Consider the following 25,277-nt stretch of genomic DNA (forward strand, 5'->3'; position numbering starts at 1 on the left):
ATATATATTTTTAAAAAATATATTTTATGTTTATTTATGTCTATACGAATTTTGATATGATATAATTCATGATTTATATATGTTGACACGTTCAAACATATTTAAGATACAAAAAATATGTTTAAATAAAACGTATTATATGAATATACGTTTAATACGTGACATGATATAAAAAATATGTTTAATTTTATTTTATTATACGATTTCATATTTAATATGTTTAACATGTTTTTATATTTATTTTAATTTAATATAAACATATAAAGATTATTTTAAACATTTAATTATAATATTTATTTAATAATTATAATAAAATTATTTTTATATTAATAATATAAATACAATATAAATATTAATACTAGTTCTATACATCATTATTTTATTCTTTAATCTTTAATAGTTCATCATTTTGAATATATATTAAGAACTAATATAGTTATATAATGTATATTAAAATTTAAATCTATATATTAAATACATATTAAATATGTATCAAATTTTATATATTTTTTAATATGCATGTATTTTTTTATATTATTAATATGTCAAGTTTATTAAATTATAAATGATGGATAATTTATAATTATTTGTTATTTTAGTTATTTTTTTATATATAAATTTATAATTATTTGTTATTTTAGTTATTTTTTTATATATATTTGTGTTAGTTGTGTCTATTTATGTATATACGTATTAATCATATATATTAATATATATTTATATTATTTGTATTTATTCGTTTTGTTTTTAAACGAATTAATTATATATATATTAATCGTACTATGTCACGTATAACATATATAATAAACATATCATATTTATGTTTAAAATTTAAACATATTTTATAATTTATGTTATGTTTATATTTTAATAATTCGTGTCATTATATGTGTCAAATATGACACAAAACACGATATAAAAATATAAATTTTCAAATCTAATTGTCATTCTTGCTTTCAGATGCATTTTTTATCCCAATTTCACACGAACAGGTGCTATTATCATCACATAATTTAATGTATAATTAAAAAAAATCATAGACAATCCTTTTTTTATAAAGAAGCTTACAGTTAAAAGAGATTACATATTTCAAATTAGTATTTTTAGAATAACAAATTAAATTTATTACTCATCTTTAGATATGAGGAATTTTAATATTATACTTTTAATTTGATGAAAAAATAATCAAAAGTTTGGTAAACAAAATTATTTTATAGAATATAATTTGAACCTTATCTCTTTATAAATTTATAAGTGTAAAACATTATTGATTTTAATGTATTTTATATTAAAATATTAAAATTTTTAATAAAATTGATTCTTATGATTTTTAAAGTAAAAAAATAAAAAATTATGAAAAGTAATTTTAAAATATAAAAATAAAAAAATTAGTTATTCATAAGAAAAAAAGAAAACATAATTTTGAAATATCTAAGAAATAGATGAATAAAATGGAAAAGATAAGTAATTTATTTAAGTTTTTAGATTTTCTTAGAATAAGAATAGGCGAGAATTGGAAGAAAAATAATGATAAAAAAAAAAAAAAAAAGAAAGAAAAAGAAAGAAAGAAAGAAAGAAAGAAAGAAAGAAAGAAAGAGAAGGTTGCATTGCACGTGAAAGTGCCATTTGGCTGTGCGAGGTATCATGGTTTCCAATGGGGACAACCCCACGAGTCATAAGTATCACTTTTACCAAATTTTACAAAGAAAACAAAAAGAATTCGGGCCAATTAAAACACTTTGCTACTTATATTAATATAAAAAAAATTAAAAATGTTTTGGGCATTTAGTTTTTTTGGGACTTGCTCTTTTTCTCTTCTCCAAAGCTTTGTTCATCTGCAAATGCACACGCTCTCATTCTCCATTTTCCCCAAATCCAAGTAAGCTTCCCTTTTTTCTCTTTTAAACTCTTCCTTTCAGTTTTTACCTACTTTGTTTTTTTAAGGTTTTCTTTTTTTCTTGTTGTTGACAGTTGCTTTTCTGCGTTCTTTTTTTTATTCTCAGTCTTTGTCTTGTAATAAAGAAACAACCTCAGCTTAGATCCTTTTTTGGGTTTTTCTTTGTCTTTCCATTCAGATTTGTTTCAATATTTTTCTTTTTAGTTCTCATTTTAACGCCTTTGATTTTTGTTTCATGCAATAAGTTTATCCTTTTCTTTTTAATGGTGTAATAATCTGAGGATTTGGTAATGCTTTGGATTCTTCCCGATTTTTATTTTTATTTCGTCAATGGAATCTAAACTTTTGCCATTTCCATTTGCATGCAGCAGATTATTTTTTATGATTCTTATTTTTTTGCCCCAGTTTTGGTGTATCTGAGGACAGTAAATAACTGGGTCTGATTTGCTTCTTTGCTAGTTTTTTTATCAAGTTTTTTTCCCTTCTGCCTTTTGGGTTTTGTTTTTTTTCTAATGACTTTTGAATGTGGATCCTTTTGTAATTTTAGGGTTTTGTATTGTTTTTTTCATTGTTATGTTGGAAAAATTGTACTTTCTATTGGTTTTTGGAGGTGGGATTTGTTATATTAGGCTTTTGGGTATTTTAGTTTATTCAATACAGGGTTTGGTTTTGAGGAACTTTCAATGAGAGGGGAGTTTGTGGTCTGCCCTATGCATGTATGCATTTATTCTTGAAGTGAAATGTATTTGATCATTTCAGTTACTTTTAAGAGAAGTAGAGAATTATTTATTTTGTCTCCATATCTTGTTAGGTATATGAGAAAGATGTTTTCGGATCATTTAACTGATGAGAGTTGAAATGAATGGCTAAAATTTGGGGCTGACAGGTGATTGGTGAAGCTTTAGGTGTTCAGTTATTGTGGTGGGTTTCAGGTGGAATTTAGGACTGATATAGTCGTTTGTCTAGGAATTTATGTTTGGGAATTTGGAAAACTAGTGGCTTCAAGTAAAAGTACTTACATGGGAATTCAGACAATGGGGTCTCAAGGTGATAGTGGTAGTAATGGCAAACAGTCACAGTTTCAGCATTTAACATGGCAAAATTCGATGTATAATCTTACGCTGGATGAGGTTCAAAATCAGTTGGGTGACTTGGGAAAACCTCTAAGTAGCATGAACCTAGATGAGCTTCTCAAGAATGTATGGACAGTGGAGGCTAACCAGACTTTTGGTATGGAAACTGAAGGCACAGCACTGACCAATCAAACTACTCTGCAGCGTCAGGCGAGTTTTTCATTAACTAGTTCTTTGAGCAAGAAGACAGTTGATGAGGTTTGGAGAGATATTCAACAAAGCAAAAATGATGGGGAAAAGAAATCTAGAGAAAGGCAGCCTACCCTTGGAGAAATGACATTGGAGGATTTTCTTGTGAAAGCAGGAGTTGTTGTTGAAGCGTCTGCAGATAAAAAAGGTGGTGCTTCTGTTGCTGGGGTTGATCTAAGTGTTGCACCGCAGTTTGCACAACAAGGTCAGTGGATGCAGTACCCACAATATCAGCATCCACAACAAGGCATAATGGGGGTTTATATGCCAGCCCAACCTATGCCACAGCCTTTAGCCATAGGGGCTACTGCTGTAATGGATGTCTCTTACCCAGAGAACCAGGTGCCATTGCCATCGCCTTTGATGGGAACATTATCAGATACACAGGCATCTGGAAGGAAAAGAGGTGCCCCTGAGGACATGGTTGAAAAAAATGTTGAAAGGAGACAGAAGAGGATGATAAAGAACAGGGAATCTGCTGCACGTTCACGAGCAAGGAAGCAGGTCAGCTTTCATTTGTTTTTATCTCTCAAATTTGATACTTGACAGTCATGCTGTTCCTTTTGCATTTCTTTAAAATGTTTTATGATTTGTTTTCTGAATTATCTAGTGACCTGAAAGATATTTATAAACAGGCTTATACTAATGAACTGGAGAACAAAGTTTCACGTCTAGAAGAGGAAAATGAGAGGCTGAGGAAACGAAAGGTTAGATCTGTCTTATATAGATACTTTCCTGATTCATTTACTTTCAATTGACCATCTTGAAACCCCTTTTATTTTTAACGTAGAATAATTGCATTTTTTTTCAGTCTGTTCTCTGAAAGAGAGGATAGACTTCATCTTACTCAAAAGTCAAAATTAATATTTTTGTGTTTGTGTTTCCTAATATCTATTTACTTTTGTCTTTAGATTGATAAACTGTATACGTTATGTCTATATGCTTTATTTAAGATTGAGACGTATATTATTGAACCATTTTAATGCATTAAGTACCTTCATGTCCACACCTCTTGCAAATGTGTACTTAACTCTTAGAACTTAAATATTCCCAATGATTGCTTTTCAGTCCATAATTTCCATTTTTCCATAATTGATGGATGATATTAAACACTCCAACAGCTTAGCAATCAAGCTTTTGGTCTCTGTATGTGATCTCAGTTGTATGATATTAATGGGATAACCTAGTGGTCTGCAGCTGTTCCTTGTACAGTTTAAATCATGATATTTATATTGTTCCCTTTTCTCAGAACCTAAATAGAAGAAAATATTTAGAGGAAACAGATATAAAAGTTTATTTAGCCTGAACTGAACTAAGATTCAGGTTCCTATTAAATCACAAAAACCCTGCTTTATGGAAACACTATCCTGCATTCCTTGCCATTACCCTATCATATAGCACCTGGCAACTGCAAAGTCTATGCATTGACCCTGTTGGTTGCTAGGTGCTATCTAAGGTCACTTCTCAACACCATTAAGTGTGCTTGACGTAGCCCTTTTCGTTTCTGATAAACCAGTTTGTGGTAGTAAAGCTAGGTTTTAACTGTTATTTATCTATATATCTTCATCTTCTTTTGTGTGTAATAATTATGTTGAAAACTTCTGATATAAAGCTTGTTTAGCAAATATCTTCCTTTCTGAAATAAAAATTCCATTGCCAGTGAAAAGGAAGTGAAAATTTTAGTCAGTGCACTTGTTATCAAGAAATATAGTCACTTTCCCATGCTTGTTTTAAGATTGTTAAGGCATTCAACCTTAAACCAATATAAGGTTAGAACAATATCTAAAGTTAACTAAAGTGGTGTTCACCAACTAACACTCCCATTTAAGGCCCCAAAACCAATAATTGAGACAAATAGGCCTATCATGTGGATTACTGAAATAAGGTAGCAAATACTAGCAAAAATGGGGCAATGAAGACTCTTGGCACCCTGAATATAAGCACCCAGCTAGCTGTAACTAAACTAATGTTGGATAAACTGCTTTTCTTATTTTGAATAAATATAAACTGCTTTATAGAGACCTTTATCATGATGCTTTAGGATGAACGTTTCTTCATAAAGTAGCTAGAGTGATGCTCATGGGAATTTTACCAAAAGATTGATAAATCTTGCTGCAGAACTTCTTCGGCATATTGTACAATATAAACCTTGCATGTTAAAGTAGTCAACTTAAAATTAAATAGCAATAGGTGGGGGAGCACCCTGAATGTAAGAGCCCAGCTAGCCATAACTAAACTAATGTGGGATAAACTGCTTTATAGAGACCTTTATCATGATGCTTTCGGATGAATCGTTTCTTCACAAATTAGCTAGAGAGATACTTAGTTGAATTTTACTGGAAGATTGATAAATCTTGCTGCAGGACAGCTTTCCATGTTGAAGAATATAAACATTTCTCTAACGAAGACATTTTGGACAATAAAATTGTCTGCAGTGGTTGTTTAGGATTTTGCCAGTTGTTTAGCTTTATTTGTTTTTTTGTTCTGTCTGCGAAGTTGTATTGGGAACTTTGACATCTCTAAAATGAGTTGTTTGTTTGGTTTAGTCCTCTAATTTGCATTGTTGTTGTTGGTGTGATCAATATAGTGCACAATTTTTGTTTTATTAGTGCCTGATCTAGAGCTTCTAATCCTTGTTGAGAATGCTGTATTTCAGTTTCCTAAATTCAGCTTGATGCATTCTTCAATTTAACTAGGGTTGTTGGTTTATGAGAATTCAAAGTTTGTTCTGGTCATTTGATTGGTCTAAAGTAGCGAACTATCATCATTGGGCCTTAATCCTACCTTTTGCTAAATCCTAATAACTGTGTTCTGTTTTCATTTTTCTAAATGTTGGGTACTTGTTAATTTTACAATAGCTGGAATTTGGCGATTTTGAGTCTAATGGATCTATTTTTTTATTCTTTCTTTGATAGGGAGGATGAAAGAAGGAAGGATGAAAAAATTCTTTAATCTAATGGTTGGGATTCAAAACAACATGCTATTTTGTAGCTCATAGTTTTAAACTTTTTCCTTCTTTTTTCCTCTCTATATTACTACCAAATGGAGTGTTAATGTTTCTCGGTTTTTCTCCTTCTTAATTTCCTATTTTGAATCTCGATTTTCAAGTCCATGCGAGATTAGGATACTTAGGAGTTCGGACCAAGGTTAGGGAACAAGTTTATCAGCAGCTGGTGTTATACATTTTTGGTTTCATATAAAGCAACCTAGCTGTGAACCATTTGAGACCGTAGTATGTCTAATGCTTTGTTTGAATTGAGGGGAAAAGAGGGAGACTGATGGCTCTGTCTGGAAACCATTCAATGGAAAGGGAGTGGTAGGGAGGGTATGTGAAGCCCACCAAAACACTTCAAACCTTTGGTTCTACTAACCCATCAATATCCTACACAAATCCCTCAACCTTGAATTCCTCCTACAAACTGTTATCCTACTCAAATCAATTTACCAACAGACTAAACCTGCGATCTTTAATTTACTGTGCAATATACTAGAAACAGCTGCAGACAGCAACCAAATTTGTTAATTTGTTTTCGTGCTTTCAGCCCTCAAATTTCGAACTTCCCCATCCACTGCCAAGCCCATATTTTCGTTTCTCATCCAATTAAGCCTGGAACCATACTGCACTCTGTACAACCAACTTTACTTTGATTTGAGTTACCCCACTCCCTGCCAGCTGTGCCATTGCAATTTCACATGCACCCTGGAAATATAAAAACATTGAAAACTACAATTTCCATCAATTGTGGAAACTGCTTTCGTTTCCTGGCGGATTTTGGCTTAATATATGCCTTTGTTAATGGATAAAAAGATGAATTGTTGGTATGCCTTGTTCATCTCTTTCATTCTTGTTACACAATTTTCCTGCCTAAGCTCTCCCCATTTAACTTGCATTGTAAATTGGCCCAAGCAACTGAATGATTAGAATTTCAAGTTTCAGTGATCTTGTAATATATATATATATATATATATATATATATATTCATATTTTTTTGATGAGTGAACGAACAAAAGCACTAAGGAGGCACCTCCAGGGTGCCAATGTAATACAAGGCTATGGGTGAGTGTCGGATATGGGTTCTGTCTGACACAGATATGTTCAATTTTTTCAAAAGTTTTTCCATATATTTGGAGGGTTGGACCTCCATTCCCATGTGCACCTTATGTGTGCCGAACAGAAGTACTTCAAGGAAAATGAATTGTCAAAGCAAAATAGCTTGCAAATCTTGCTCATTTTAGGATTTATTGATAATTAGCCTCAACAATGCTCTATTGTTCTGCATTATTTGGACATTGTAGTGTGCTCTGGATCTTAGCAGGTTTGAGGGATAGGGTACCCAGATTTTATTATCTGCCTTCATGTATACCATACTGTCTTGCATATCATTTTATAAACTCTGTCCAGCAATTAAATAAATAAAGAAAATAGAAGCTGACCACAAATTGGCATGGAGGTCAAGTTACGTTTTGTGGAATTATATGCTTTCTGATGCTAATGATGCTCGATCAGATACAAGATTTTTCCTCGTTTTATTGGTCACCACAATTTCTTTTTTTGATACTATGTCGTCTTGTTTGGTCATCATTGTAAGACATAGCTTTCCTATCACTTCTTACCTTGGTTGGGGAGTAGGACAAGAAGAAATGATATTGAAGACATTTTTGGTCAATTAAAGACTGAAGGTGTTTGATGCATCTTTGTACATTCCAAAATCTTTCTCCTTCAATTGACGTTTGCTTCTGCATTTAGTTTTCGTTCATGGTCATACACAAATCTTTATATATTCGAAATTCTTTTCTTCTTTTTATTCATTTGTGGTTTCTTATTTTATATTCATAGGAGCTGGAGAAGATGCTGCCTTCTGCACCACCTCCTGAGCCAAAATATCAGCTTCGTAGAACGTCATCAGCCCCATTCTAACAATCGCCTACTGGCTAGTGTGAGAGTTTTGCATATACCGTGAGCTTCTGGCTTCTGTTTCTGGTTTCAATTGAGGCATAAGCTAAGTGACCAAAACAATCTGCATCTTCTAGAGGCAGCTGTTGTTTCATATGCTGCTGACGGTTGCTTCTTCCTTCTGAGAGGTTTTTCATGTATCTACTTTTTACAGTGAAGTCAATTCAAGTAGAAATATTCATGTTACCATTTGTACTTTCTAAACATTGTGTGTTAAGATAGTAAGATTTGTCCCTAAATGTGTAGTTTTGAGCGTTTTTTACCTCTTGATATGAGCATTTCGCCATTTTAGTGAAGTTTATAATACAACATACGGCTGTGAGTATGATCATGATTCCTGAGTCCGTTCATACTAATGATTTAAGTATGGGTTAAACTATTAGAATACAAGTACGGGTTAAACGGTTAGAATATTAGATGAATAGTTCGTGCAAATGTTTTCGGTTTTTGTTACAGATAATTTTATGAATATGTTTGATTTTTATTTGTTTATTAAGTTTAATAAAATAATCACAAATAACATTTAAAATTTATTAATTAAACGAATAATAAATTTTGTTAGGACGTTTGGTTCATTTGGGCAAATTAATAGAGCATTTTACAAATAGTTTATGAATAAATTTGATTTTATGAATAGTTTCGATTTTTGTTCATTAACATTTATTTATTAAACTTAACAAATGATTATAAATCACATTTTATGATTCGGTAATAAAACAAGTAGATCACAAAAATAACAATTTGAATGTAAATTTAAACGAGAAAGGAGACCAACAAATTTTCTTTGTTTCTCCACCACATTCAAATGCATGCTCTACTCAACCCCCGATAAAAACAAAAAACAAAAAGAAAGCCTTATTCACAAAACAAATGGATCGAATTTCACAAGACTAAGATGAATTTAACAAAAACAGGGGTCCTAAAATGCAATTTTCTGAATAAAATACATAAAATAGTATTGAGATTGTTGAGAGCAAAATCCACTCAAACCTTGAGATTTCAAACATGGCCGCAACTTCCTCTTACATGGCTTGCACTAAATTCTCCACGTTGAGGAAAGACAGATTTGAGGAAGAGAAGGGTAGTTTCAGTTTCAGCTCAGCAGCAAGCTAAAGTAGGTGATGCACAAGAAACACAAGATGCAAAAGTGCAAGAAGAGTAAGAAAAGGTGAAGCCACAACCTACACAACCAAGGCCAGTGAAACCACAACCCAATGTGAAGAGCAAAAACATGACACAGAATATGGAGGGCAGTGGCTCAGCAGCGTCACACAGCATGTCAGAATCTATGCTGCCTACATTGATCCGGAGACCTCTGACTTCGATCAAACACAAAAGGATAAACTCACCCTTATACTTGACCCCGCTGATGAGTTCATCTGGACTCCTGAAACTTGCACCAAAGTTTATTCATACTTCCAAGAGCTTGTGGATCACTATGAGGTAACCCACTTTTCTTTTTAATGTTCTGATCGAGTTCTGTAAATGCTAAATAGAAACTATTAAGTATTGGCATTGCATTCAAGTCAGTCAAGATATATGATTCTCACAAAATGGCTAGCAAAAGAGCATAGAAAGATGGCCACATATTTAGTATCAGTTTAAAAAGCATCACAATTCACAATGTTGCATCAAGATTAAAATCTTTGGCCACCAAAACTTAAAATCTTCAGCGGAGAAACTTGATACATACATTCATTACCTGTCAAAATCTTTGCAAGTGAGGTCTTATACGTGTGTGCCCAATGCTACAGCTGCATCTGTCAACATTTGCTTTATAATATTTAGATATATTGATCTCAACTCAGAAAAAATCTCTGGTCATCCCAAAGCATTCAAATATAATGCGTCCAACCAAGGCTGAAATGCACCTTCATGAGCAGTATTCTGACAAAATATTCACAGCTATACATTTAGAAGATTTGCTCAAAAAGAGAAAACACTAGTTTATTCCATTCGCACCAAGCAGCCATTTGAGACATAGGTGTCATAATCTCTGCTAGGATACACCAATGATATAAAACACTCACCTTCAACCAAAAGAAAAATCCACGTAAGAGAAATAAAATTTTACGTCGATCATGCCTGAATTCATCAATTTTCATTCCTAGTTCTGCAAAAGTAACAAAATGAACATTAAAGCTAACATTGTTTGAGAATTTCATTTAAACTGTATGAAGGCTGAATTAAATACTGAAACTACAGAAGGAAACAGTTAACAAGCTCAATAAGTTCTGCTCAACAAAAACTATGGAACCAAAGCAAAATAATCTTACAAAATCTGAAGGGAAAAAGAAAAGGTAGGAAGAACCACTCAAATCACTTGCAAAAACAATCTCTTTGATGAGAACTGCATTTTGAGGAATACCAGATAGCAATCTTATTAAAGTAAACATAAAATTGTATTACAAGCAAGTGGAATAACAAAAAAAAAAAAAAAAAAACAGAGTGAGGAGAATAGAGTTTATGGAACATAACTTGAGAGTCCAGGAATCATCTAGCACAGAGTAACATTACTAAACCAGGACACAACATACCCATTTTAGAAAAGTAATAGGATAAAAATTTGGGCATCAGTCTTTGTTTGTGAGATTTTGTTTCTTGTGTGGAAAAAAGTCATAGGATCATTTTGATAGAACTGCACTACCTATAACAAATTCTTCAGGCAAGTGGCAACAGCCTCAGTTACTAATGTACATAATAAACATAATTTACATTTTTATAATAAAAAAACACATCAACAAATTTGGAGAAAACAAAGTTACCTTTGTACCAATCAAGGTATGATTTTCCGTTAGTTTTGGTTGAATATGATTTCATTCGTCCATAACGTAACACTTTAGCACCCTGAACAGGTTTTCTGCAAGTTACTTCTCGCCAAAGATTTTCAAACTCATTTGGGTCACAAGGAATTTTAAGAAGATCCATAAGCTTCTCCCTAAATTGAGACTGACTAGAAGTTCTGATGCCATCCCAACTCTCTTCACCATCCTTTTTTTATTTTTTTTTGCAATAAGCACATAGAACCAGAAAAGAACAGTAAAAGAATCAGCACATACAAAATTGAAGAAAAAAATTGTAACAGAAAACCCTTCCAAGAACCTCCAGATGGGGTTAGAACCTACAAAAATTGTCTTGGCCTAGATGTTTGTCCTATTAAGTTTGTTGTAGGTTTCCCCCCTTTAGAATAAAAAAAAAGGAAAAAAAAAGAAAAGAACAGATGCAATATAGAGTTGCAAAGAAAATATGTATACCAATGATTGATAGCATTTTGATGGTACAAACGGTGTATAATTTCCTTCATGAAAAGGAATGTTATCCACCGCAAGTATCTCCAAATCAGAACTTTCATCATCATTCCCATGTATATTTGTGTCATCACTTTCATTGAATCCAGAATCCAGAAACACTTGAAAACTTTCATCTATCATATCACAATTCATCTTCTTAGAAGGTGCTCTACTTGATTTACAACGAACAGCTTCCCCATTTACTTTGCTCTTATCAACTGGACTCTTTCTTACTCTATTCTTACTTCTCTCAGTTCCAATCTCCAAAGATTTATTCGCAGATCTAGGCGTCTTAGTCTTTGCTCTCCTCAAAAAACCACCCAAATTCTGACGAACCCCAGCCTTTCCTTTTCTCCAATCATTCTTTAGATTTCTCTTTCTTTCCCCATTCTGAAATGGCCCTTCTTCCTGTTCTTCGTTACTGATTATTTCCCAGGCACCAGAAGTAGATGGAAGTTCAATTGAGAATAATTCCTGTATCCCATCCTCTTCTAAATTCTCCATAAAGATATCATAGTCAGGTTCTAAACTACTGAAAAACCTTTCATAATCCGAATCTATCATATCTTCTTCCATGTCAGTTTCATTCAAATATTTGTTAATACTGCATTTTTTCTTCAAAGCCCTATCAAACCTTAAATCCTGCAACACATCAGCTACTTCCTCATGAAATTTAACATTCTTTACTTTCCCCATTAAAACGAAACAAAATTATCGATCCTACTGTTCCTGCGTATTAAAAACCAAAAAATAAAACCATAACTCAGTCAAATATCAGCCTCAATCCAGATCAAGAAGATATTATTTTGTTTTAAACAATAACAATCTTTTAAAGTTTAAATTTCTTACAATACTTTGGAGAACTTTGAAGAAAGTGATATTGCTTCAAACTACAAATAAAACACCCATCGATGACCACTCCACCCTCTGATATTTAAAATTGAGGAAGCTAAATATCCTCTATAACTTTCCAGATGAGAGGGAGAGGCGTTGCTTTTCTACTGCTGCCGTGGCTACTCTCTTGGATTAGGGAAGAAAACAGGAGATGCGTAGGCTGGGGGAAACTTGGAAGAGGGCAAAATTGGATTGGGTAGGATGAAGAGAATATTCGGGTTCATTTTGATTTTAATAAAAAGAAATGACTGAGGACTTGAAAGGAAAGTGCGGAGTTCTGAGATAAAGAGGGGCGTGGGTTTTGCTCCAGAGAAAAGCTTGGAGCATTATGAGAGATTTGCTGACACTAGAAGAGTGACCGGTTGACCGCGTTATAATTTTTTTATTTTGGTGAAATACAAATTATAAAATAAAATATTTTTATTTTTTTATATTTTTTGAAAACTATAATCTTTTGAAATAAAAAAAAAATAGATCTTTGAATTATGTTATTCGATTGTAATTGAACAGGCATTAAATCATAATTAGAGTGACAACCGAATTACATAATTATTAAAATGTCCATCACTTGACATACAATTAATATTAAGTGGCACTTGTGAAAAAAATTAAATCTAAAAAAAATTTTATTAAATATTTTTAAAAAATTTAAATTTGAGAAAAATAAAAAAAATAAAAAAGGAAAAACACAAAAATTTTTTATATAAGCGGGTCTCACATATAAAAAAATACTAATAATAATAATTTTATAATTTTTAAAAGTATTTATTAAATAATTTTTAAGAAAAATATGAAAAATATGAAAAAAATAAAATTCAAAAAATGACACACGATGCAAAATGAAACAGGATTGTAAATCATACATCATTCAAGTGCTTTCTGAAATAAACAAATCTTAATTACTTTTTTTATTTAAAACAAAGAAAAATCGAAAAGGGTAAAAAAAAAGTAAAAAAAGAAAATTTAATATAAATGAGTTCTAAGCTTAATAAAAGTAAAATCTTTACAAATATATATTTTTAGAATAATTTTTTTAAAATTTATTATTTAAAAAAAAAGTAAAAAAAGAAAAGAAAAAAAAAAGGGTTAATTAAGGCATGACATGTGACATAACAAGATATAAGTTATAAAAAAATTTATTATTTTTTAAAGCAAAAGGTGAAAAAAAAAAACTAAAAAAAGGAAGGAAATTATGCCACGTGGTATGATGTGGTGAGGCAGAGAGGTACATTTACAACTTTAATTATGTAGATAGATGAATAGGGATACTTGGTGGGGTTTGGTTATGGGTTTAATCAAATTGCTTTTTTTTTTTCTTCTTTTTTTTAGCTTCAAAATTAAAATATAAGAAAATTTAAAAATTATTTCAGAGTTAAAATTAAAAAATTTTGAGAAATTTTTTATATGATTTAAACAGAGAAATTTGGGGAAAGATTTGATGGAATTTAGAAAATTATTTTATAATTTAGATGAAGAAGAATTAATTTTAAATGATTAATATATTGAATTTATTATTTATCTTCACATAAATATTATTTATCTCAAAATTTTTTATTTTAATTAAAAAAATATGAAATATCATAAATTAATTTAAAAACCAAAATTTATTATTATAATTATAATAATTATTATATTTCATAACAAGTTGTATAAAATTAAAAAAAAAATTCACAATCATATTAACTGTTATAATTATGATGATCTATATTATATTTTCAATCACGATAAATATGATGTAATAAAAAATATGTCAACGACCATAATTTAAATTTTTGAGAAAAAATTAATTGAGATAATTTTTTATTTAAGAAGAAAAATACAAGAATAGTTATTATAATGTGGCTTAAATTTCTTTTTACTACATTTTCTCGAGAAAACAGAGGAGCTTACCATAAAATCCAAAATTAAGCGAGAGTGGAGAGTCAAAGGTTTTCTTTTTGTCGTTTTCCTTGAGCGTAGCTGCTGAGTTTTTTTTTTTTTTTCCATTTTATAGAGATAACTGAGTTGAGAAAGAATTGGGCCAGGTTTTATGTTAAAAAAAAAAACCATTTGAACGAAAAATTGGGCTTACTCATTGATCTCAAATTTCATCTCACCCATTTTAAACTATATAATAAATAAAGAAAAAGATGCTAAAAATGAAATGAAAAGGTTTTTGAAGGACTGAGAATGTTTTTTGAGGTTGGGAAGCATATGCTGACAAATTTTTTTTCTTTTTAAAACTTATCAAAGCTTGGATTCTTGTTCTTTTTTCAAGTAACAAAAGCTTACATTTTTTTATTGTCCGCCACCTTTTTTTTTTTTTTATTATTATTTACCAACTTTTTATTCCTCCAACAATAGCACAAAACAAAAAGGTTTCTATAGTGAAGAAGGTTGTTGACTACAATACGATCGATCAATTTCAGCCACAAATATGGTGGTTATATGCATAGCCATTGGATTTGGAGTTGAGTTGAGGTAAAAACTATTACTGGTGATCGGGAACAAGATAGGACTGAATAAACAGTCTCTTCGATTAATTTGATTGTAAAAATAAAAAAATTAATTTAATTAATTTGATTTAAAAAAAAATTAAATTAACTTAAATATAACATAAAATCGAAAAAAAAAATGATTTAATCTAATGGATTTCAATTTTTTTTTTTGATATAATTGATTATGATATATTATTTTTTGTGTTAAACATTCAATATAATTCATATAATTCTTATAACAACTTTAAATTAATGAGCAATACTTAAATAAAAGTTTCACAAATAACAATGGTTTTTGGCTTTTCCATCAACTTTAAATGAGACACCTTAAGGCTTTTTTTGCACATAGTTTCAACCATTTTCGACCACTACTTTTGACATCTAGTATATGCCAAGCTTGGTGACTTCTACTACACAGTTTCAACCACTACTTTCGATAATCTCACCAATTATACTACAGTGAAACACATGAACCTGCTCTAGATAAAAAAAAAAAAATGCTGATTGGTAAGAAAGTGGTATGTTCTTTGTTCTGCAAGTGCCCTTCAAAAGCCCAATTGGAGAATTGAACTGAATATTTTATTAGCTATGTATGGTAATCCAACAACAATGTTTGGAGTGCAAGAGAAAAAATCCCACAAATTACAGAAGTAAAAATGCTTCATAGAATTTCTGACTTAATAAAAGTTTCATGCTTTCTATAGAATAGCCCAAACAAAAGGAACTAAAACAGAACAGCCCAAACAAAGACTCAGAGAGCCATACGATCTTTCATAACATGTTGAAAGCATGGGTAAATGGAAAATGCCTATAATAGAAATCCCAAAAAAGAAAGGATTTTACCTTGAGTTAAGTTGAGTTGTAGAAAAGAGAAGAAGATCGAGAAGGAAATTCCATAAAGAAAGCAAATGAAGAATAGTTGTGAAAGGACAGAGGAGATCATGCGGATAAAGGTGAGGTCTAGTATAAATGGTTGTTAGTGATCATTGATTGAGACTTGTGACATTGAGATCAAGCAGGAAATGGTAATGGCGATGTGTGAGGGTAACTGGGTGAGGAAGGGTCGGTCCGAGAGAGCAAGAGTAAAAAGAAGAAATAGGGTTTTTAGATCAATTTTGTATAAAAAGTAAAAGAATATAATTGAAAAAACTATATTAATTAAAATATAAAATTTTAATAATATTTTGTCAAGTATTTTGGTCAGTTTGGTTTTGGAATCTTAACCGAATAAATCAATTAAACTAAGACACAAACTGATTTAATCTATTTAATAGAAAAAATTGAAACTGATTTAACATATAGGTCGATTTTTTCCTATTCATGGTTTTATACACAAATCTTTATATATTCGAAATTGTTCATGGTTTCATACATGAATCGTTATATATTCAAAATTTTAATCTTCTTTTTATTCATTTGTGATTTCTTATTTTATATTCATAGGAGTTGGAAAAAATGCTACTTTCTGCACCACCTCCTAAGCCAAAATATCAGCTTCGTAGATCGCCATCGACCCGATTCTAACAATCGCCTATTGACTAGTGTGAAAGTTTTACATATAGCATGAGCTTTTGGCTTTCGTTTTTGGTTTCAATCAAGACATAAGTTAAGTGAGCACCACAATTTGCATCTTCCAGAGGCAGCTGTTGTTTCATATACTGGTGATGGTTGCTTCTCCCTTCTAAAAGGTTTTTCATATATCTACTTTTTTACATTGAAATCAATTCAACTAGAAATTTTCATGTTACCATTTGTCCTTCTAAACATTGTGTGTTAAGATAGTAAGATTTGTCCCTAAATGTGTAGTTTTGAGCTTTTTTTACCTCTCAATATGAGCATTTTGCCATTTTAGTGAAGTTTATAATACAATAAAACACATGCACATGCATACATACATATGTTTGGTTCATTTTAAACATGAATTTTAACAAATTTTACATTGTTTGATTTGAACATAAATTTGAAAGAATAATTTTGAGTTTGATTTGTCATACAAATTGTAATTGGACGTGGGTATTTGATTTGAACATGAATTAGAAAGAATAATGAAAGGATTTGATGCAAAAAGCATTAGAGGTGAACATAAATATACGGCTTTGAGCATGATCATGATTCATGAGTCTGTTTTATATGTATGATTTAAGTATGAGTTAAACAATTAGAATGTTAGACGAATAGTTCGTGCACATATTCGGTTTTTATTACGAATAGTTTGTGAACATGTTCGGTTTCTATTTATTTATTAAGCTTAATAAAATGATTACAAATAATATTTTAAGATTCATTAATTAAACGAATAATAAAGTTTGTTAATGATTAGTTCATTTATGAAAATTAATAAAGCATTCTACAAATAGTTTGTGAACAAGTTTGATTTTGTGAATTCATTTATTAAACTTAACAAATGATTATAAACCACATTTTATGATTCGTTAATGAAACGAGTAGGTCACAAAAATAACAAATTTCTTTCATATTCAGTTCATTTTTACCTTTACATTTAAGTCACACAATTAGAAATCTATTTTTTTTTTTCAAATTAAAGTTTTCAATCTCATTAATATTTAGCAAAAATAATAAAGATTAAATAAAAATATCATTTAAAAAAAAACTTATTTGGGTAGGCTTGAACTTAATCATTTATAAGTTTGAATATGCTTAAGCAAAAATTAAGACTCGAATTGTTGGTTTGAGCTATGTTTAGATAAATATATAAAGTGTTGATACATATCTAGGTATTATGCAAATCTGATCCAACTCAAATCATGAACATTAAACACTTCAAATGATTAGGCTCAAACAAATTTTAAAAATATCTTGCTCATATTAGAAAAATATCATTTGTACTTGTATATTAAAAGAATCTCATTAAGTTTTAATGGTTGACACATGTTTAATTTTATAAGTTGGATCAATAATTGATTTGTTAATTTTCAACTTGACCTAATCTAAATATCATCCCATCTATTGAATAATCAAGTTCAATGTCAAGCTCAAACCAAATAAAAAACTAATTTTGAAAAATTTTCATTTGACCTATATTTATCATAAAATTTTTTTTATCTTATTTAGTTATTTTCCCTATCATGTTATGATAATTTATTTAATTATTTTATAAAAATTAAAATTGATACAAATAGATTAAAAATCACTACCAAAAATGAGTTTAAAACTGACGAATGTTTACCAAAGGAATTTTTCTTCAGTAATTATCAATGAATTTTTTATGGTTTACCAATGGAAATTAAAAAAAAGTAAAATTTTTTAACCGACAAAAAATAATTCATTAGTATTCCATAGGGAAACTTGCGGCGGGAAAGTGAGAATTTGGTGCCATTTTTACTGACAAAAAAAATTGTCAGTAATCCGTTGCTAAAAGTTTTACCAACAAATTTTTTCAATCAGTAAAAAATTCAGTTTAAAAAATATATGTTTTTGGGAATTAAATTGGGAGAAAAAAATTTTAATTAGCGACGGATTCCATTGATAATCCATCACTAAAAGTTAGAAATACCAATGGATTTTTCTGGCTATCATCAATAATCCATTGTTAAAAATTTTACCAACGAATTTTTTCAGTCTGTAAAAAATTCAGTTTAAAAATATATATGTTTTTTGGAATTAAATTGGGAGGAAAAATTTTTAATTAGCGACAGATTCCATTGATAATTCATCGCTAAAAGTAAAAAATACCAATGGATTTCATCGATAATTTGTCATTAAAAGACAAAAAAATTTTGAATTACCATGAAAAATCCGTCACTACAAGTCAATTATATGTAAAAACCCCTTTCCTCTTTTCTTTTCTTCCTTGACTGAAGTCCTTAATTTGTTTCCCTTTCCTTTCCTCTCCTCTCCTCATCGTTGATTAATGCCATCTTCTTCTGGCTGTAGGTTCGTGATCACCTTTAAGCCTGTGACTTGGCAAAATTTGGTATGGAACTCATCTTCTCTTTTTTGCCAATGTATAGTTTCATTACTTGGTTTTAGATTTCGATATTTTTTGAGAGATACATGAATAGCATGCATTTATCAATTTATCACATATGATTTGCAAAAAATCAATAAAAAATTTATTATTCTTACTCATTTATTGATAGTGTTTTTGCAAGATATTAATTTTGATATAAAATTTCATTTATTTAAATTTGTAAAAAAATATTACAAAACCAACTATTAGATGATTATGTCAAAATTAAAAGATTGTGTAAGAATTCTTTATAATATATTTTATATTATTTTTTAATAACATTTTTTTATATAGTAAAATATTATCCCAAAAAAATAGTGATTACTAACTAGTGAATGATGATAAACAATTATTTTTTTTAGAGTTTTGGTTATCTCAAACTCAAGTGTCAAGTGTAGAGTTAAAAGATTCCAAATGTTAGTAGTGGTAATACTTTTTTTCCCTTAATTGGTTTTTTTTTTTTAATTCTTATTGCTTATAAAAAACTATCAATTCAAACTATGTGACTTTTGAGCCTTTGTTCATGTACACACCTCCAAAACATACGTCAGTGCGTTCATGTGTTAAAATTTAGTAATTACTTTTCAAGACTTTAATTACTTATTTTTCAATTTAATGTACTAAGAGTAATATTTTTTGACCTTTGTGATGATGCAATTAGGGTTAAAAAAATGGACAAAGATTATTCTTAAATGTATTATTGTTTAGATGTAAGTGGATACATTACTCAAAATTTATGCGATGATGTAGAGGAATTTATTAGATATGTTTATTCTAAACCATACTTTGTAAGTAATAGAAAGATGATGTGTTATTGTACCCAATGTGAGAATAGATAGTTTTTAAATACGGATGCTGTGCGTGAGCACCTTTATTATAAGGGATTTACATTTAGTTATACGAGTTGAGTTTCATATGGAGAGTTACAAGTAGGACAATAATTAATAAGTATGGATACCTTCGAAACGATTAGTGAAGTAAGATTAGAAAATTCATATACTAAAATGGTTATAAATGCTGTCTATCTTGATTTCGGGGTTGATGTTTCTTATGCTAGTGATGCAAGAATTGAGGAGAAAGATCCAAGTGCAGACATGGTGAGCTTATATTCTTTCTTGAATAATACAGATGAATCATTGTGGTTAGGTTGCATGAAGCACATAATCCTATTTACGATATCGTAACTTTTAAATTGTAAATTAGAATTTAACATGAATGAGTCATGTTTTAATCATCTGATGAGCATATTGAAGTATATGTTGCCAGTGGATGATAAATTATAAGATATTCCTTATAAAATCTTAAGTTATATGTCACTGATATTGAGACTTCAAAAACTTTATATATCAAGTAAAATTATTAAATATATGACATGACATGCCTATAACCAAAGTCAAGATTGTGTGCTTCGACATACTATTGATGGTGAAGGTTATGAACATTTCAACTATAGCCATGAATTGTTACAACATCTCAGGACCTAGGGATGGGTGATTCGAAAGCCAAACGAATGGGGAAGTTTGGAAAATGGAGGCTAAAAATATTTTCAATAAAAAATCAAAACAATGAGTCATTACCAATCCTTTTTAGGGTGTGATTAATCACCTAAAAATTTTTATTCTTTTAATAAAACATATAAATTGGTTTAATATTTTTATAAAAAAACAAATTTTCAGTTTGCGAAATCAAATTTGGGTATGAAAGTCGGTTATACAAGGAGAAAGATTAGCATCCGTACAACGTCCGTCGAAGATGGTACTAATTGATTGCATGTTATCATTTAATTTTGGTTAAAATGGTCATATTTTCTTAATGTTTAAAATTAATTATTTTTTTCTTTTTTTTTTGAAAAATAAAAACAAATTAAAATTTAAAAACAAAACTTGTTTTTTGTTTTTGTTTTGGATTAAGATGAAAATTGCTTAAATATTGAAACACCTATTTCATTCTCTTATAATTAGATAGAGCTTAAAAAATATTTATAATTTAAGGGTTTTTAAATTGCGACAATAAAACTTTAATAACACATCGTATAAATAATAATCATTGAAGGTTTCTCTATAGTTAGGCCAGATTTTGATGATTGTATTTATTTGAGATATTATTTTATTTTAAAATATTTTTACTTTTGAAAATATATTTTTGAAAATAGATGCATGAATATGATAATACGATGAATGGATGACAATATAACATGAATGGCAAAGTATAAATACATGAAAACATAAAAATGTATGTGATGACAAGGTAAAATGAAAAACAAATGCATGATTGGTTTTAGAGTTTGAAGGTTGCTTTGGGGTTTGTTGGTGGTTTAAGATTTGGGTTGGTTTGGGCTCCAATTTAAGGTTTGGGGTTTATGATTTATGGTTTAAGCTTTATGGGTTTAGGATTTAGGGTTTTATGGAATTTAGGATTTTATGGGATTTGGGTTTCATAAGATTATACATGTGACAAAATCAAATTACAAAAATATCATTAATGAATGCTTGTGACGAAAACATGACATTGAAAAATAATTACAAACCAAAGTATTTACAAAATTAAATCACAAATAAGATATGTGTGAAAATTCAAGAGAAAAATGGATCAAACATGAAATATTTTTGAAATTGATTTGAATGTTCCAGAATTTTGTTCTTTGAAAACTCAACCAAACAAGTTTAAAAACCATTAAAACCAACCTTTAAAACAACAATTTTTTTATTAAAAAATTAATCCAACATTTTGAAAACTAAATAAACATAACTTAGACATAATCAAATACCTAGGATCAAGCAACATTTGGCCATAAATGGATCAAGAAGGTTTGACCAAACGTGGATAGTGAGCTTTGCCGAATGCTTCTCCATGGCTCTTTTACAACTTTCATCATTTTATCAAGCCAAACATGTATCAACCATATAAAAACTTATGATATGAACCAAAATAACATGTAATGAACCATAATAACAAACATGTAATAAACCAAAATAACAAGAAAATTTCATGAATAAGAACATCAACCAACCAACAATCAACCAAAAATTATGCAAAAACATGGTAAACATATCAATTAAACATTATAAACAACAATTAATAGCAAATAAAACAACAAGAAATGCTAAGAGAAAGTTTGAGCATGATGAAAGAGGTTTGGTCGAACCTCCAACTTGTTTTTTCAATGGTGGATTGTTTTGTTTTTTGCATGTTTTCTAGCTTTAATCCAATTATTAATTAATTGGATGAAAGTTTGGATTAAGCTTTGAGTAAAAAAAAATGAACTAAAAAATTTTAAAAAAATAAAAAAATGTAGAGAAAAATATGAGAATGCTTATGAAAATGGAATAAGAATGCCAAAAGTTGAAGATGAAAATTAAAAGGATTATGCTTTCAAATTTCCTTTAGAAAGATTTTTTACTTTTTTACTTTTTTTCTTTTCATTTTCTTTTCACCTTTTTTTCTCAATTTTTTTCTTCCCTTCCCTATTTTCACGAACTACTCTCCTCTCTTAATATGCAAAAAACTGACTTTTCTTCAGTGAAAATGCTGAAGGATTATCTCAACAAAATTAAATATTACCCCTTGGATCATAAAAGCATCCAATGGCTTATAATTCACCCTTGTTTTGGTTTTAAAGAGCCAACTTTAGCTATTAGATCAAGATTCCTAATGTGATCCAATGGTCTAGATTCTTTACTACCAAAGATGTGATTTTTAAAGCCCTCAAATTAAGTGAAAAGACCATTTTACCTTTAATACAAAATGTTCAGGTTTTAGGCCATTTTCTTAGAAATCAATGCTGTCATGTTCATTTTAATGATTTAAAGCATAAAAAATCATAAAAAAAATGAAACAGAGATCTGAAAATTTTTGCAAAAATCCAACATCAAAAAAATGAAATTACGAAATTACGCTTAAGGGTATTTTAATAATTTCACACCTCTTAAGATACTGCAGTTGTTTTGAATGCATCAAAAATCATTAAATATTATAAAAACATGATCTGAAAAGTTTTGCAAAAAATAACCTTAGGAATATCGAATTATGAAATTATCCCTAAAGGCATTTTGATAATTTTACACCTCTCAAGGTCCAATGAAGGTTTTCAAATTTTTAAAAATCATAAATTAATATCAAATCATGATCTAGAGTATTTTACAAAATTCTAACATTGAAAATGTCAAATTACGAAAATACTCTTAAAAGGTATTTTTGTAATTCATATATCCTAAGGTGTGATATGGGTTTTTAATGCATCAAAAACTATGAAAATATATTTAATTATACTTTAAAAATTTTCATAAAAATTCAATTTCAAGAAGGTCAAATTACGAAAATATCTCTAAGGGCATTTCAATAATTTTACATTTCTTAAAACGTAATTAAATTTTTTAGTGTTTTAAAAATATAAATTTTAATTTTAAATCACATTGATTCTAATTGGGTTGTGAATTTTGAAGATTGACTTGAGTTATATCTGTTTTAACAAAGTTTGACCAATTTTGATTATGTTTGACTTTGTTTGACTAATATTAATCAAATTTGACTAAAGTTGACTTTAGGCCATTTGGGTCAAATTGATATCAATTTTGATTTTAAAAACTTGTCAAAATTAAGAAATGTTGGATTTGAGCTAGTCAAAATTTAAAGTGCTTCACAAATGACTGAATTTTGCTCGGACAAAATTAGGTATTTACATGAATCATTTGCAGTTGAAGTTCAAAATTTTAGATTAGGATTATGTACTTATTATTTTTGCTTATTTGATCAAAGTGCGAAACTATACTCTTGTTAGCCAGTAATGATATTGATATACAATTTACCACTATAGTTATGTATGAAATGAGAATATATCTTGTTGGATATAGTCATTTTAGAAAAGAGTAGTCCGGGTCAAAATATTGATTTTTTCTTAAGACTTTTAATAGATGAGTTAAAAATATTATGATCGAATGGTGTTGTGACTTATGATACTTATAGAAAATAAAATTTTCATTTAAGGGCAACTATTTTATGGATAATTAATGATTTTCTTGCATATAGTTTGTTTTATGGATAAAAAACTTATGGAATTTTATCGTGTCCTTATTATATAAGAAAATGAAGCCTTTTCGATTGGCTCATGGTAAGAAGCCTTATTTTTCTATTGTCATTATCAGTTTTTGCCTCTTGATCAGCCTTTAAAAGGTAAAGAGATAAATTTCAAAAAAAGATTGAACATGACTCATTTATTATTCCATTATCAAATGAAAATTATTTTGACTTAGTTAGATAGCTTTTCTAATATCACATTTAGCATGAAATGTAGTGATCATAAATTAGTCAATTGTGGTGAAGTTATAATTGGGTGAAGAAAAGTATATTTTGGGAGTTGTCTTATTCGCATTCCAATCTTATTCGGCATAATCTTAATGTGATGTATATTGGGCATAATGTCTTTGACAATGTGTTTAACACAATGATGGATGTTAAAGGTAAAACCAAAGACAACATAAAGGCTAGCCTAGATTTTAAGGTGTATTGCAAACAACCCGAGTTAGAATTGATTGAAAAGAATGAGAAAGTTTTTATGCCTAAAGTTCCTTACACTTTAACAAAGAGTAGAGAAGAGATGTTTGTCCACGGGTTAAATAATTAAGACTTCTTGATAGCTTTTATCTAACATAGCTCTTTGCGTAAACATAGTTGATTGCAAGTTTTACAAGATGAAAAGTCATGATTGTCATGTTTTCATACATTGATTACTCTTAATTACCTTTCGTAATTTGGTGCCTGACTTCATTTAGGATGCAATTATTGAGTTATCTAATTTTTTCAGAGATCTGTGTTCTACTGAATTACATGTAGATCATATGGAAGTGTTGGATAAACATATTGTAAAAATAATCTGCAAATTAAAAAAGAATTTTCCTCCAAGTTTCTCTGATTCTATGAAACATTTGCTAATTCACTTACCTAATGAAGCAAAAATTGGTAGACTTGTTCATTATTGATAGACATATATATTTGAGAGGTAAATATTTTAGTTGTTAAACATTAACATTTATTAATTTAATTTTCACTTGATAACATTTATGTTATTTAATCCAATGATGATAATTATGTTTTTTCATCATCTTAAGAAAAAATGCACCAATTGAGCATTTGTTAAAGTATTTATATATGAGACATATGTTATCCAAGAGATATCCATTTTTTGCTCATTATATTTTGATCCAAATGTGTTAACAAGATTGAATAAAGTTTCACTTAATGATAATAGAGGAGTCATGGAATTTAGGGGACATTTTTTTATTTTTACTTATCTTGATCGAGCATTAGGTCCATAAGATAAGTTTCGATAGCTATTGACGAATGAATATCCCAAGGCACACTTATATGTTTTATCGAATTATGAAGAGAAAAATCCTTACATTAAGTAAGTACTATGTCAACTTGATTATGTATTGTTTCTAGTTAGTTTTTAAAATTTTCTAATTCATAATTTACAA

General features: G+C 29.3%; 2 protein-coding genes across 8 annotated transcripts; one reads left to right on the forward strand and one right to left on the reverse strand.

The window, feature by feature from the left end:
* Positions 1-1,756: 1,756 nt before the first annotated feature.
* Positions 1,757-8,469, forward strand: LOC111295833 (ABSCISIC ACID-INSENSITIVE 5-like protein 2). Of its 3 annotated transcripts, XM_089741195.1 has the most exons (5): positions 1,757-1,879; positions 2,709-3,723; positions 3,855-3,926; positions 6,135-6,178; positions 8,057-8,469. In XM_089741195.1, the coding sequence occupies exons 2-4, from the start codon at positions 2,917-2,919 to the stop codon at positions 6,141-6,143; spliced, it is 888 nt and encodes a 295-aa protein (XP_089597321.1). In that variant the 5' UTR covers positions 1,757-1,879; positions 2,709-2,916; the 3' UTR covers positions 6,144-6,178; positions 8,057-8,469. The 3 variants fall into 3 exon arrangements, with proteins under 3 accessions (XP_089597321.1, XP_022745322.2, XP_089597320.1); XM_022889587.2 differs by lacking the exon at positions 6,135-6,178; XM_089741194.1 differs by lacking the exon at positions 6,135-6,178 and having other exon boundaries at positions 1,773-1,879; positions 2,784-3,723.
* A 470-nt stretch (positions 8,470-8,939) lies between these two features.
* Positions 8,940-12,697, reverse strand: LOC111295832 (uncharacterized). 5 transcript variants are annotated; one of them, XR_016326103.1, is made up of 6 exons: positions 12,313-12,697; positions 11,428-12,192; positions 10,939-11,164; positions 10,204-10,286; positions 9,876-10,060; positions 8,940-9,661 (listed from the first exon to the last, which is right to left on the reverse strand). XR_016326103.1 is itself a non-coding variant. In XM_022889585.2 (5 exons), exons 2-5 carry the CDS (start codon positions 12,157-12,159, stop codon positions 9,995-9,997), a joined length of 1,107 nt encoding a protein of 368 aa, XP_022745320.2. In that variant the 5' UTR covers positions 12,160-12,192; positions 12,313-12,697; the 3' UTR covers positions 8,940-9,994. The 5 variants fall into 5 exon arrangements, 1 of the variants encoding a protein (XP_022745320.2); XR_016326101.1 differs by having other exon boundaries at positions 8,940-9,652; positions 12,313-12,675; XR_016326104.1 differs by having other exon boundaries at positions 8,940-9,652; positions 9,867-10,060; positions 12,313-12,675.
* Positions 12,698-25,277: the final 12,580 nt, after the last annotated feature.

Source organism: Durio zibethinus, chromosome 12 (genome assembly GCF_047325235.1).
Source record: "Durio zibethinus cultivar Kanyao isolate XHJ-2024 chromosome 12, ASM4732523v1, whole genome shotgun sequence".
NCBI lineage: Eukaryota > Viridiplantae > Streptophyta > Magnoliopsida > Malvales > Malvaceae > Durio > Durio zibethinus.